Raw genomic sequence first — 13,064 nt, 5'->3', positions numbered from 1 at the left:
TGGCTCTGAATGCTGATTTTGAGAGCAGCGCAAAATAGAATTATTGTGGTTCAGAACAAGGAAAAAAAGGTATCTTTAATCCATTCCCCACCCCTTTCTTTCTGAAAGTAGCTTTGCCCAGCTCCCAAGTTCCTATGCCAAAAGCCACAGACACTGTCTTCACTGACTCTTTGCAGCAGCTGTCTGGTGAAGAGGTTCCCTCTGAGAGCTGCCAGTTTCTATCCATGCAGATAGGCTTCAAGCCAGTGTTCCCCAGACTCCTTCAGTGAGCTGCCAGAAGAGAAATTAAAAAAAAAAAAAAAGAAAAAAACACTTATGGAGAGGCACTATTTGGCTTCAGGGGAGGCAAATCGCTAACAGTAGCGGTTCAGAGAGGAAAAATGTACTTGCTTAAGGAATGAAGATGGTTTGAAATGGGGAAAACATGAAAAAATAGATTAAAAACTGCATTGAGAGAGTTCTTCCAGAAAAAGGAGAACTGGGAAGAATACAGTTATTACAGTAGATGAGTGGAATAAGCTGTGTCAGAGACAGCAGCAGTGCCTGGAGAGGCTCCAATATACTGTGCCTGAGCTAACAAAGCAAAATTTGGGCTCTGGATAACACCAGACATTTCTCCTGTTCCTGACAGGTGGCATATGCTGCAAGGTGTGGTGGAAGGGGAGCTCAAACCATTCCTTCTTATTAAGAGAGTATCTCTCCTGGCTTCCCCTGAGCGGGCTTGACAGTTTTAATCCCAGGCAGTATGCTAAATACCTAGCAAGCATTTTTAAATAGAATACAAAAACCACAAGACAGATATATGGAATGCTGTTTCCTTAACAGAAAGAGCACTTCTATATATAAGGATGCCTGTATCATGGCTGAGGGCTGGAACACTGTGTGATTGGACCTGATACTGGGAATTCCCTCTCAATGAGATCATGGCCTCTCTCTTCATATTATCAACTGCAGTTAAAAGTGCTTTAAGGAAAAAATAAATAGGTTTGATCACTCCACAGATATCAATTTAAAATGGTTGCTTATGTGCATGTCCCTCACTTGCATGCTATTATAGAGCAAAACTGTTGTGTTAATTGATACTTACTGCAAAATATCTACAAAGGCTCTGAGTAAAGTCTTGCTTTTATACTCAATGCCATGCTTGTCACAAAGGGCTTTCACAAGAGGAGCTGCTTTCCAGTAGTTATGTCGAGGCATTGTGGGGAAAAGGCTGCAGAATTGAATAAGATTTAGCTATTGTAGGGCTTAGCTTGCACCACGCCCTGGTCACATTGTTCAAAACATTTCCCAGCCATCCCCCAAAATGAGAGCAAAGGATCTTCTGATGAATATAGTTTCATGTGAGACTGCAAGACTTTTATCACTTTTAAGTGCCCCATATTATTCCCACTAATCATACTCACTGGTGTTCAATTTGAAAGTTCAAGTGCCCAGTGAACCAGTCATTGAACAGAGATTGCTTCACATTGCACGTTGCATGGAGCTGGGAGGAAAAGAGACATGATTTAGCTATTGTATTATTTTTCTGAAAATCCGGATAATTGAACCCCGGCAATCATTACCCATCCTTATCTAACATAAAAGGCAACTCAGTGTCAGGGATCATTACCTTCATTGCCCTTAAGAATTAAAGAAAAGTCTAGATTGAAATGGATCGTTAAGATACGGCTTAATTTGGTTCTTGGCTCAGGAATAGCTTCTTCACTGACATCCACATAGGCCTGAATGTGATTCTTTTAAGAGCTTCTCCTCACTTCTTTCATTTGGATAGAAAGAAAAGATGCCTAAGAAGAAGGAACAAAAAGCATTCTTCTGGACTTTTCCAACTTGTACAAGTGGAATCAAATGGAGAAGTATGAGGACAAAATCTGTGTACACATGTACAGATGAGCTTCTTCTCCAATAACTTACACATCTTTAGTCTGAAATCTGCATCTGGGCTCTTCAGTTAAGAATCTCTTTGGCGTCAACAGAGAAAAATAGAAATTTCTATGGTGCCATTAATCTGATCTGTTTTAGATGTTTATTTCAGGGCAAGATGAATCATGCTGTAGAAATGTTCATTTTCTTCAATTAATATTACAAGTATTCGGATGTAGACATTCAGGACAGGTCAGATGAATACCAATCTTTGTCTTTTCCCCTTAATGTATGCTTAAAACCCATTCTGCAGGATTATACTGCTTTAAGCAGTATAGATGCCTTGTATAAATAAGTTGTATTTACATACTCATTTTTATCAGACCTAAATTTTGTCAGATTTATCTGAAAAAAAAAAAAAAAAAAACAACAAAAAAAAAACCACCTGCTACCTGTATATTCAAAAATGAAGGTATCTAATTCCAGTTTGCTTCTCTTTAGCTGGCCTAAAAAAAATTAAGTTCTGTCACTGTCAGCACTTTTTCATGATGTTACCAAAGGGAAAAGTGTTGTGAAAGATGTGTCAAAAGCATTCGGGGGGGGGGGGGCATGGGTAAGTTTCTTAAATCTAAGTGTCCTATTTTCCACCTTAAGAGTTTAAAAGTTTTTGACTACTACAGAAATACACAGCTGAATGCAGAAAACAGCAATGACAAACCTCATTATGAAAGCATTAACATTAGCTATGAGAAGAACAATACTATCTTTGTCCTATAATTCAGAACTACAGATCCAGTTCCCAGAAGAAAGGAGATTCTCACCTGAGTAGATACCCAGTCTTTGTTCTTATCATAATCAATGTTCATTGGAATGTGATTCATCTGCGAGACCCAAATAAACCATGTACTCTCTAGATACCTGACCAGATAAACACAGAAACACATTTATGGTATCTCTAATCCCATCCAAACTTGTCATTAAAATACAGTTAGGCAACTGACACAAAAGGGCCAGGAAGTAGGGGGCAAAGCTTGCTCTCCACTGGCAGTTACTAAGAAGGCCCCAAAAATCAATTGCCTGAAAATATTTATCTATCCAGCCTCTTTTAAGTCTTGTCTTATATAACAGGGCACTTTTACATAATTCACTATTTTCTGTTCCCTTCCTTTCCCTCCTCTTAGGAGTTGCCTCCTAACTTTTGAGAACCACTAAATCTGTAGTTGTAGATGGCCCTGAGCAGCCTCCCCTCCACCTCCAATTTATAGTGTTTCTCTTGGCTCACTATTTGTTTCTGTGAAAAAATACAATTTTGTAAAGTCTGACTAGTATGCATAGTATGACTAAGTTTTATTGATTTCCACTCACGTTCATTATTGTTTACTGATATTAGTTGTGGGGACTTCGGGTATGATGTGTTACCTGGACATCCAGTAATACACCATGAAATTGTTAAATCCCATTAAAGGAACATACATGAGACAAACTCGGATGTTGAAAGACACAATCAATAACAGCTCCTGTATAAAAAGAAAGAAAAAAAATAAAAGTGATGCTTTTGTTGAGAAAGTCCCTCTGTCCCTCCACTTCCTCCTCTTCTCTTCACTTGAACTGCAGCATAAAATATGTTCCTTGTGCAATCAAGAAGTGACATAATCATTCTGCCTCCCAGAATATTCCCATTGCACTCACTTTACCATCAGTAACTAAACACCAGCAAACAGACCCATAATCCCACTCCATCTAGGTCTGATAGTTTTCTGTTAGCTTTTATTCTGATGCTAAAAGCCTCATCCCAAAAAGTCACTCTGGACTTGTTGAGAGAGTGGCATTCCTGCTGCAGCAAGTCTCGAATCAGCCTTTTCTACCCCAGACCCCACAGTCACCTCAGCTGAAGGGTGATGTAGCCACATAGCAGTGTTGTAGGTCATCCCTAAGGGGCAGCTAGAGCACCGCACAGCCCCTTGCTCAATTCCCCACTCCCAGGTGATGGGCTAAGAGGAAAGGAAGAGTAAAAGCAAGAAAACTTGTGGGTAGAGATAAATATTGCTTAATAAATGAAGAATTGGAAGACAGAAAAAATACAAAACAAAGCAAGTGACGCAAAAACAGTCACTTGCCACCTCCTACAGGTAGCCTGATGTCCAGCCTGTTCCCAAGCAAAAGATGACTAATCTCCCTAAACCCCTTCTTCTCCCTTTTATTGCTAAGCATGACATTTTATGGCATGGAATGTCTCTTCGGTTAGTTTGGGTGATCTGCCTGGTTGTGTCTTGCACTAGTCACTGGTGGGTGTGGGGGCATGAGGGGCAGAGTGAGAAACAGAGAAAGCCCTGATGCTGTGCAAAAGTGGTTTAGCCATAGCTAAAAATGTTAGTGTGTTATCAGCATTTTTGTCACAAATCTAAAACACAGTACTACATGATCTGCTAGGAAGAAAATTAACTCCATCCCAATCAAATACAGTACAAGTGGCAACATCTGTTGAAAGGTTTCTAGTCAGTGCAGGCAGTGCTTACCAACCACTTTTTCCTCTTGATTGCAAAGTAGAATATAGACAGCTGGAAGAAGGGTACAAGGGCAAGTGGAGCCAATACTGAAGGAAAGAATGAAAGCAGAAAAACATTTATAACACTCCACCATAAATCTTACAGAAAGCAATGTTTCTTTCACTGCAAAGAAGAATCTATCTCCCATTTACACTAACCTTTATGTTTCTATATAATCTGTTCCTCTTCTCATTCCAGCATCCATCACCTCTTTTCTTTCCCATCCGGTTTTCTTTCCCATCCCTTTCTTCCTCACACCTGATTAACCCTTTTATGGTACCCAACATCACATAATCAGGGGCAGTTACTCCTTACATGAAGTGTCCTTAATGTGATTGTCCCTGAAGCTGTGACTTTAATGGGAGTATCTTTAATGCCATTATTTTGGGAAGGAAATGCAGGTGTGATTATTGGGTGGGGTTCCTACAGCACTCCAAGAAAGCAGAAATACTCACAGATGAAATATTTATGCTGATAATTATAAGGCATGAACTTCTTCTTTTTTTTTCCAAGCTGGAAAAAAAAAAAAAAAAGACATTGTAATGGGCTAGTTGGAGAACTGAGATACTTCATGAGATATTCCTTATTCCTGTATAACAAACTTATTTAACATACCTCTTAAATCTGTCTAATCCTACCTCTCTTATTGAAAAGCAGGTACTGAACTCCCAAAGCAGTGGAGAGAAACAGATTTCATCTGAGCCTCTATATCCAGATATCAATACATGCAGATGTCAGAACACAGCAATTTTTAGGAAGAGTTCCAAAACTCATGATAAGATAGAAAAATACTCAAAAATAACAAAAATGCTCAGAAGGCATTTGAATTTTGCAGGGGAAGTTTTCAGTGATGGTGATGAACATCCCAGGTTTTGAGTGGTAAAGAAGATAGTGGTCAGAAAATACATAAGAATTTGGATGTTATCCTATAATGATTAAAATCATTTCTACAAGATTCAAGTAGTAAATACTCTACAAAGGCATCTGCCTTTTTGTCGGATATTTTAACTTCATGAAACAGCAAAGAGATTAAATATTTGTATAGCATAAGTACTTTTATTGCTTCACAGTGTTTTTTTTCACTATTCGCACAAAAGGATTCTTGATATCATCTGCAAATTTTGTGCTCCTGATTCTTCAAAGGACAAAATAATGAGGTAGAGCAAACTATTTCCATAGCTCCCCTGTTACTGAGGAAAAAATCAAAAATATTTACACTAGATCCAACCAACTGAAACCAACCAATCAAACTGAACTAAATTAAACCACTGAAATCCATTTTACCCATCCACAGCGTGCCTGACTCATTTCTGTTAAAAGCAGAAAAAGATGAGAACTAATTTCCTACACTTTCATTCTAGATACTGCACGTTCATGCTAATATACAGCCATGAGAGATCTTTCAGAAGATAACTGGCTAAATTCTTCCAGGTTTCAGCTAACAGTTTTCTATGAATAAATACTTTGTATAAGCTCTCTTCCCGAGACAGTGGAGCTGGAATTTTCTACATGCATTGGAGAACTGCAATTTCTTTGCTTATTATTAGCTGAAGGAGAAAGACACATAATTTAAAGAGGATGCTTTAGCTAACCAAGAGGCCCTTTCTTCGCCCTGTGAGTAAACAGAATTGCTGGGGAAAGAGAAGATAAAGAGACCTTATTTGGCCTAATGATATCTCAAATCACAGGAATGAGGGGGAGCTGTGTTCATGGTTTTAATTTTTATAAAAGTAAAAAAATTATGATTAAGAAATAATTTGCTATAGTGGTGCAAAATTTAGGTGCAAAGCAGCTCCCACAACCAAAAGGACCACAAGGGAACATCTGACTATCTACAATATCACTAACAACATCTAACACTAATCACGTGGACTGACTCACTCTTTGGAATGGTTTCAAGGTGCTTACCATGCTCTTCTAGCAACACAGAGAACTTAAGTACTGAATTTAAGACTTTATTTCCCAGGACCTATCGCCTAAGCATCATGATAACCAGGTCAGAGGTAGGTGCTTAAGTTAGATACATCAAACTGGAACCTTGGCATGAATGATAGACCAACAGATAGAACAGATAGACCATGAGACTGTCAGACCTTCAAACATTTTGGAAATTATCACAGGTTCAGGCAGAAAGCGACAATCCATGTTTTTATCCATGTTTTTATACTTCAGTCTATAGCTTCCTGTCTTTAAAATCTTTTATGTCATAATTTTGACTTTTTGACTATTTGCTTCTCCAGGCTATATCTTAGCATTGTCCAGATGCCCCAACACTCACCTCCACTGAGAGTGCCTTTCCCAAGCTGAACAAGAGAGGGTGCATATTGAGATCAGGGTCTTTGCGGAAGCAGTTGGGTTTGGCATGGTGCTGGTTGTGCAGATGATTCCACCAGCTAGCAGGTAACCCCTGCGGGAAAAGTCAAAGACCAGGAATTCAAATTCGAACAATATCAGCAATTCCATCGCTATTTATTCACCTGTTATTGAATGTTGCACTGCACTTTCCTCACAAGTAGTGCTGCCTGAAAGTAGGGACACTCCCATTCATTGCTTTGACCAGATTAGCCCCAGAGAATATTCCCACAGTGAGGCAATTACCTTCAGAACATTTATCACAATGATCTGCAGCAGATGATTCCATTTAGGCTTCCTGAAGACAGAGCAGTGTCCCAGATCATGTTGGAACCAGCCCATCTGGATCTAGAAGATAAAAGGATCACCAGAGAAACTGAATCACAGCAGTGTTGTATTAATTTGTGCATGGGAGCCTCTGTAACTCCACAGCGGTAGTTCATCTTCCTCCTGTTTTGAGGAAGAAACACTACATGCAGTCCTATCTGCTCAGTGCTGAGAACTTTCTTCCTGGCCACTGTCCATCAAAGCTGCTCAATGCCAGATACGGATTTTATTGTAGCAGCAAAGTGTCATTACAATTAATATGTCTGTTACAGCGTATGTCTATGACTGCCATTGCAAATATATATAATTTCCAAGTAACCATCTAGAAAGTGTAAGACTTTCTAAATCCAGAGCTTCCACTCATTTCATGAATGGATGGACTAACGTAGGGTTTCAGCACTACTAAGAAAGTCTTGCTTTCCTCTCACCCTCCAACTTCTCCCACCCAAGGACCATAGAGTCCTGTTTCCTCCTTTCCTACTCTGACCCTGGCATGTTTCATGCCTTTCTATGAGTTGAATTAGTTTAGTAATCCAGCAGAAAACTCTTCAGGGTTAGCGAGCGGAGTCGGCTCCTAAAGGACCCAACAAACACCAGAGCCATCAGACAATAAGCAGAACGTGGAGCTGGAAGAGGAACTGGGAATGAACGCTGCCTCTTCTCTCTAGTGTGAGTGATTAGATCAGCTCATCTCATCTTGTGAAACTGCCAGCTCAACCTCACAGCACCCCACCAGCCATAGTGAGCAACTTGTCAGCAAACCTAGACTTGCTGGAAGCAATGAAAATTGTGATGCAGAACATGGTTGTTGTCTTCAGCCAGCTTATTAGATCTAAGAGAAGGCAATAAAGTGATGACTGGAATATATTTCATTAATCCTCTCCATCTGGAAGAAATGACATATCTGCACTGATGAACTGCTGTCAGTGTTTTACCTGAGCAATGGTGAAGAACGCCATGCCAACAAGGAAAGGCACTAAGGATATCCCAAAGTACCAGATCGTGAGCCAGGATGCAGCATCCAGTACCAGGAGGTGAAGAAAAATCATGAAGAAAAAGGTGTAATTTGGCTTCAGAAGTCCCATCTTTTCAACAGTGCAGCGCAGCTCACGAAAGTCCTCTAAAAGCGACTTCTGTGGGTAAAGTGAGTATTAATGGACTAGCTACTTTAAAAACATAATGCAGCAGACACAGGAATCCCAGAGTAGCCATGGAACTCAGTGGGGATCTCTACCAGAAGGGTCTCTGTGCAAGAATAAGCATGAGACCAACAGATCTCAGCTTTGCTTTGACATTGGAAAAGAAGTTGCTGACGGGCTCTGTTAGTGAGACATCAGAGTAGGAAGAACTGAGATGACTTTGGCCATTCGTCACAACCAGGTGTGGATCTAGCTTTTCTGGAACAGCACTGCATGTTTCCATGTATGACTACGGGCAGCTACCTCCCCACCACCCAGCCTATGGCACAGTGTCAGTTATGCTGTTCCAGAAATTATATCTGCTACCCCTCCTTTTTTTTTCTTTCCAATTTCTCCTCCCCTGATGAACCCCAATCCATTAGATTCTAGGACACTCACTTTTTTATTAGACTCAAAGCTGGGTTGATCTGGTGCCAGCTCCCCGATCAGCAGCGATTTCAAGTATTTTCTCACCAGAGCCTTGTCATTGTGAAATGCTACAAAGGCATCCTGATAAATACACAAAGAAATGCAATAAGAAAGGTGTGTTGTTAAATGCCAGATGCCAAGCCTCTTTTTTTTTCCCAGACCATTGATATAATACATAATCCTGATTCCTTTTTTTCAGAGACCTTCAGATTTTTGTTCCTTTAGTTGCTCCTGTAGTTCCTTGCCATCAACAGGAGCTAGGTCCAAGGAAGCTGGAGAAGTTTCAAGAAGCTAGATGGCATAAAAATATCTGGGTGAGGCTGGTAATAAGCATGAACATGTTTGATGAAAAACTATTTGCAGAGGGAACATGCTCTTTCATCTGTTTGTTTCAACACAGTCCTTCCTTAGAAGGCTTCAGCCAGCAGCCCTGCCCTATGGATAGGACTCAGGAATAGGAAAACACATCAGTGAATGACGTGTCTCTTTGCCATGCTTAGAATACAATGATGTTTTTGAAATCCTCTCTTTATTACACTAGGGCCCAAGGAAATGTATGCTGAAGTTCCATACACAGCAGGAATAACTGGTTATCTCTTACAGTTCCCTCTTTTCAGAATAATTGATATTCTGGGCATCTGAATTACACAAGTGACACAAACTGACCTGTTCAAGAACCATTCATAGTACCAGTTTCAAAATGAAATATAAAATATGGAATAATAAAAAATAAAAAAAAATCACAGGAAACTCCAGACAAACCACAGCTCTTCTGTAACTCATCTCCTCAGTGAATGTTCCAGAAGAAAAGTGAAGACACTGACCGTACTCCTTTATCTTCCAGAAAGAGTAGATACAGCAAAACCCTCAGTGTCTGACCATCCATGCTCATGCTTATTTTAGCTCTGATAATAAATGGGAGTGATCTGTTAGTCAGGACAAAAACAAATCTGCACACTTCTGGACAAGAATAGAATTTCCCTTGTGCAGTCATTCCTCTTGACTCTCTGTTCAGATAAGGCCCATCTTTGAGCACGATAGTCTAGAAGTCAGAGAAAGGTGACATTTTGAACCGATGAGCTTTCAACAGGCACCTAGTGGCCCTTTGTCAAGGTGAATAATCAGAAACCCTGTCCAAACCAATAGGTCTGGGGAAATCTTTCTGTTGTTTCTGTGCTCCTCATCCTGCAGTTTTTTGCATGTTTTTATGTAGGTTCCTCTTCCCAGGAATTCTAAAACTGAATAAAGCAGTAAGTATCCATACAGGAGCTTAAAAAAGGTGCCAGAGGCCTTTTATGCATAAGCTCCTATACACAATTTCAGTATTATAGATCTGTATCAGAGAAATGAAAGTTTTTCCATCCTGCAACATGTTGTTTATCCTCTTTGCTCTTAGGTTCTGATTAACATCTTCTGAGAGGTTAACTTTTAGGAAATCATCTGCAAGGCACCTGACCCCCAACATCTGACATCAATGTAATGCTCTGCAAAGCATATTGTCTATATATGCAAAGTAATGCATATAGAGGAAGATAATTCTCACCATATATATAAGATTATGAACTGTATTGGTCAAGAGTACTTGGTAAAAAAAAAAAAAAAAAAAATCCTGGACTTTAGGCAATGTCACATACCAGACAAATTCTTGAGACATCTTCCAGTCCTGCTTTTATGTAAAAGTGTACATTTCTCAGAATATATGAACAATGGATTTAGCAGCATTTTAAAAACAAAGATAATAATAAAGATCAGCTGAATAAAAAAAATCAAAAACATGACAGAGTGTCATCAAAATGAATAAATCCATAGTGCTGGATGACTGCATGTAGTTCTGGTCCTTCTGTCTTCAAAACAGTGTAGTATAGCTATACACAGGCAACAAAGATGGTGAGAGTTCTGTAACAGCTTTCTTACTAGAAGACTACCTTGGAAAAGAGGTAACAGGTTAAAGAGTTTTCAAAATCACGAGTAGCACTAAGAAATGGATGGAAATATATTCATAATTTCATAACATAATAATAATATGATCAGGAATAGGGTTTAAAATGTATGAAAGTAATAGTGAGGCATAATGAGGAAAAAACAGATTGTACTATTATTGTCGTAGGGAATACCACAAGATCAAAGGTCATTCTTTGAACTCATTCATACCAGACAAATTCACTGTTGATAACACCTATGTGTGTCTATAAAGCATGATAATCTAAACACAGTCTTGAGTTAGAGGTCCCTAGCAGTGGTGGCTGTAGAAGCTGGGAGGGCACAGCCTGGGGAAAAAAGCATTCTAAGTATTCCATATTCCTATAATCCTTTTGCAAAAGTCCAGTAATGGAAACTGCAGGAGACAGCAATGGGGATCACTAAAATGGCTTGGTCTGTCTGGTCTTATGTTCTTAAGTCTGGCAGCCTCAATGTCCCTATTGCTGCAGCAAGCTCATTACAGCATGGCACAAAACATCAGCTGAAAGGGTTGTGTACATTTAAAATTGGCACATTAATCTTTAAAAACACATTTTTCATGGAAAGAAAGACTTTTAGCATGGGCAGCATGCTTAACTCTTTTTAAAGACTACATTGAGTTGGTATACACAAGTTTTACTTGAAAAGAATGACAGAGAAGATTACAGGCTGCTTAGAGAGGTGACAGAGGCTGGTGGGCAAGATTGGTGCTCCTTCTTCAGCCAGCTTTTGATGCAGCACTGTTGACAACCTCACATCATCCTATACAGATGCTGCATAGTGGACAAACAACCCTTCCTTTAGATCAGTGTTGTATCTGACAGCCTGTGAACCTACCAGAGCTAGAGAAAAAAACAAAGGAGACCCAGAAGTTTTTCTTCATTTGAGAATACTAGGTATTTTTCTGCCTCATTTTCAGCTAGGGTGAAAGGAATGATTTGTGAGTAATAGCTGCTCTGATCCATTTTGGTCTATGAATTAGGAAATACTATCCTATTTTACAAACTGAAAACTGATGAATAATCAACTTTCTTGAACTTAGAAAGTCTTTTATGACGAGAAATAAATCTGGGTTCCCGTAATGTAAGTTTATGTCCTAATCCTGGTCATGCTTCTAATGAGCATATGACAATTCAGAAATTCTGTATCAACTTTTAGCAAATAGTCTAATTAAAATTTGTTTTTTCTGTCAGTGACCAACAAATTAGAGAAATCCTGTAAATCAAAGGTTTTTGCAAATAATTCTGGAAAATCTACTTTCAGATAATTATTTGTAGAATTTTTCCTCATCTTATGCAGTCAAATATCATTCTATTGATTTCTTGGTCATTTTTCCTGTATTTTACTTCTTTTTCTCCATCCTTTGAAATAGACATTTCGTCAAGACTCTCTTCCACCACCCACCTGTACAAAAAAAAAGGTCCTTCCCTTGATGACCTTTTCTCGCTCCACTGCCCCCCCCCCAAATTAATTTCTTTTTATGCTTGAATATTACTTCCTCCTTATTCACCACCTTCCTCTCTCTTCGAATTTCATTTGCTTATGTCATATCAACGTTGCTCAGAGTCCACACTGAGCATACCACCTCCCACCCTCTTCCCTTTCACACTGCTGCAACAGGAACACTTTTCAGGCACCTGGAAGACAGCCTGCCTAATCATGCCTGGTGGCAAGGCAACGTATACGGCTACGCGCTGTTTACATCGGCAGGTAATGCACCCAAAGAGCTTTACAATTTGCATAGCTGGTAACTCTGACCTTGAGGGTAACCAGAATGGTATTTTTACAGACAGCACAGACATATCCACTACATTATCTGACCAAGCACAATGCCAACTAGCCCAAGTGTTCTCTGCTGCAGTCCCACCACACCATCCTATCACAGCAATGGCACCACCTTCCTCCACTGTCACCCTACATCTTACCGTCGCATCTTGCCCAGCATAGTGGCTAATAACTCGGCTGCCTCCAGGGTGCTGTTTGGAAAACGTGCTGACATCGTAAACATTCCTGTCAATCACCAGCCACTGCTGCTGACTTTGGCCACGGCCATTGTGGATTTTGATCTCTTCCCAAGTGAGATGCTGTGGAAAGGCTGAAATGGGTTTTGTCTCCTTTTCAGTGGAGCCAGTCTGTGGAGCCATCTGTGCAGCCAGATGTGCATTCAGCACTGAGATTAATTAGTCTAAGCTTTGCCACACTGCGTCCAGACAGGTGAACCATGTCAGCCTACCCGTTATACAGTCCCACTGGTAACCACTCCCTGTGCTTCTAGGGCTGGTGACTCCCCGCCCCTCCATAGCTCCCTCCTCTTTCATGTTTGCACCAGACTCTGACACACCCTTAAATAAAAGCTGTTTCTTCTTGCCCTTTCTTAGTTGCCATTGGAAGGTCTGATTACTCATAAGAC

The 13,064-nt window shown here is 39.9% G+C and overlaps 1 protein-coding gene across 1 annotated transcript; it reads right to left on the bottom strand.

Annotated features, from left to right (window-relative positions):
- Positions 1-218: 218 nt before the first annotated feature.
- On the bottom strand, positions 219-12,798 carry LOC118250781 (acyl-CoA (8-3)-desaturase-like). The gene is made up of 12 exons (XM_035552161.1): positions 12,580-12,798; positions 8,666-8,776; positions 8,024-8,221; positions 7,008-7,109; positions 6,688-6,816; positions 4,865-4,922; positions 4,380-4,456; positions 3,283-3,380; positions 2,685-2,781; positions 1,407-1,486; positions 1,088-1,213; positions 219-270 (listed from the first exon to the last, which is right to left on the bottom strand). Exons 1-12 carry the CDS (start codon positions 12,796-12,798, stop codon positions 219-221), a joined length of 1,347 nt encoding a protein of 448 aa, XP_035408054.1.
- Positions 12,799-13,064: the final 266 nt, after the last annotated feature.

Source organism: Cygnus atratus, chromosome 5 (genome assembly GCF_013377495.2).
Source record: "Cygnus atratus isolate AKBS03 ecotype Queensland, Australia chromosome 5, CAtr_DNAZoo_HiC_assembly, whole genome shotgun sequence".
Classification (NCBI taxonomy): domain Eukaryota; kingdom Metazoa; phylum Chordata; class Aves; order Anseriformes; family Anatidae; genus Cygnus; species Cygnus atratus.
This window is presented reverse-complemented; position numbering and strand designations above follow the sequence as displayed.

Excerpts from the sequence above, each read along its gene's own strand:
- LOC118250781 (XM_035552161.1), bottom strand. The coding sequence starts at position 12,798 with ATGGCTCCACAGACTGGCTCCACTGAAAAGGAGACAAAACCCATTTCA. Across the intron at positions 8,777-12,579 it reads ATGCTGGGCAAGATGCGACG|GATGCCTTTGTAGCATTTCA; the intron begins GTAAGATGTAGG and ends TGTATTTATCAG. Across the intron at positions 1,487-2,684 it reads AAGACTGGGTATCTACTCAG|CTCCATGCAACGTGCAATGT; the intron begins GTGAGAATCTCC and ends TTTTCCTCCCAG.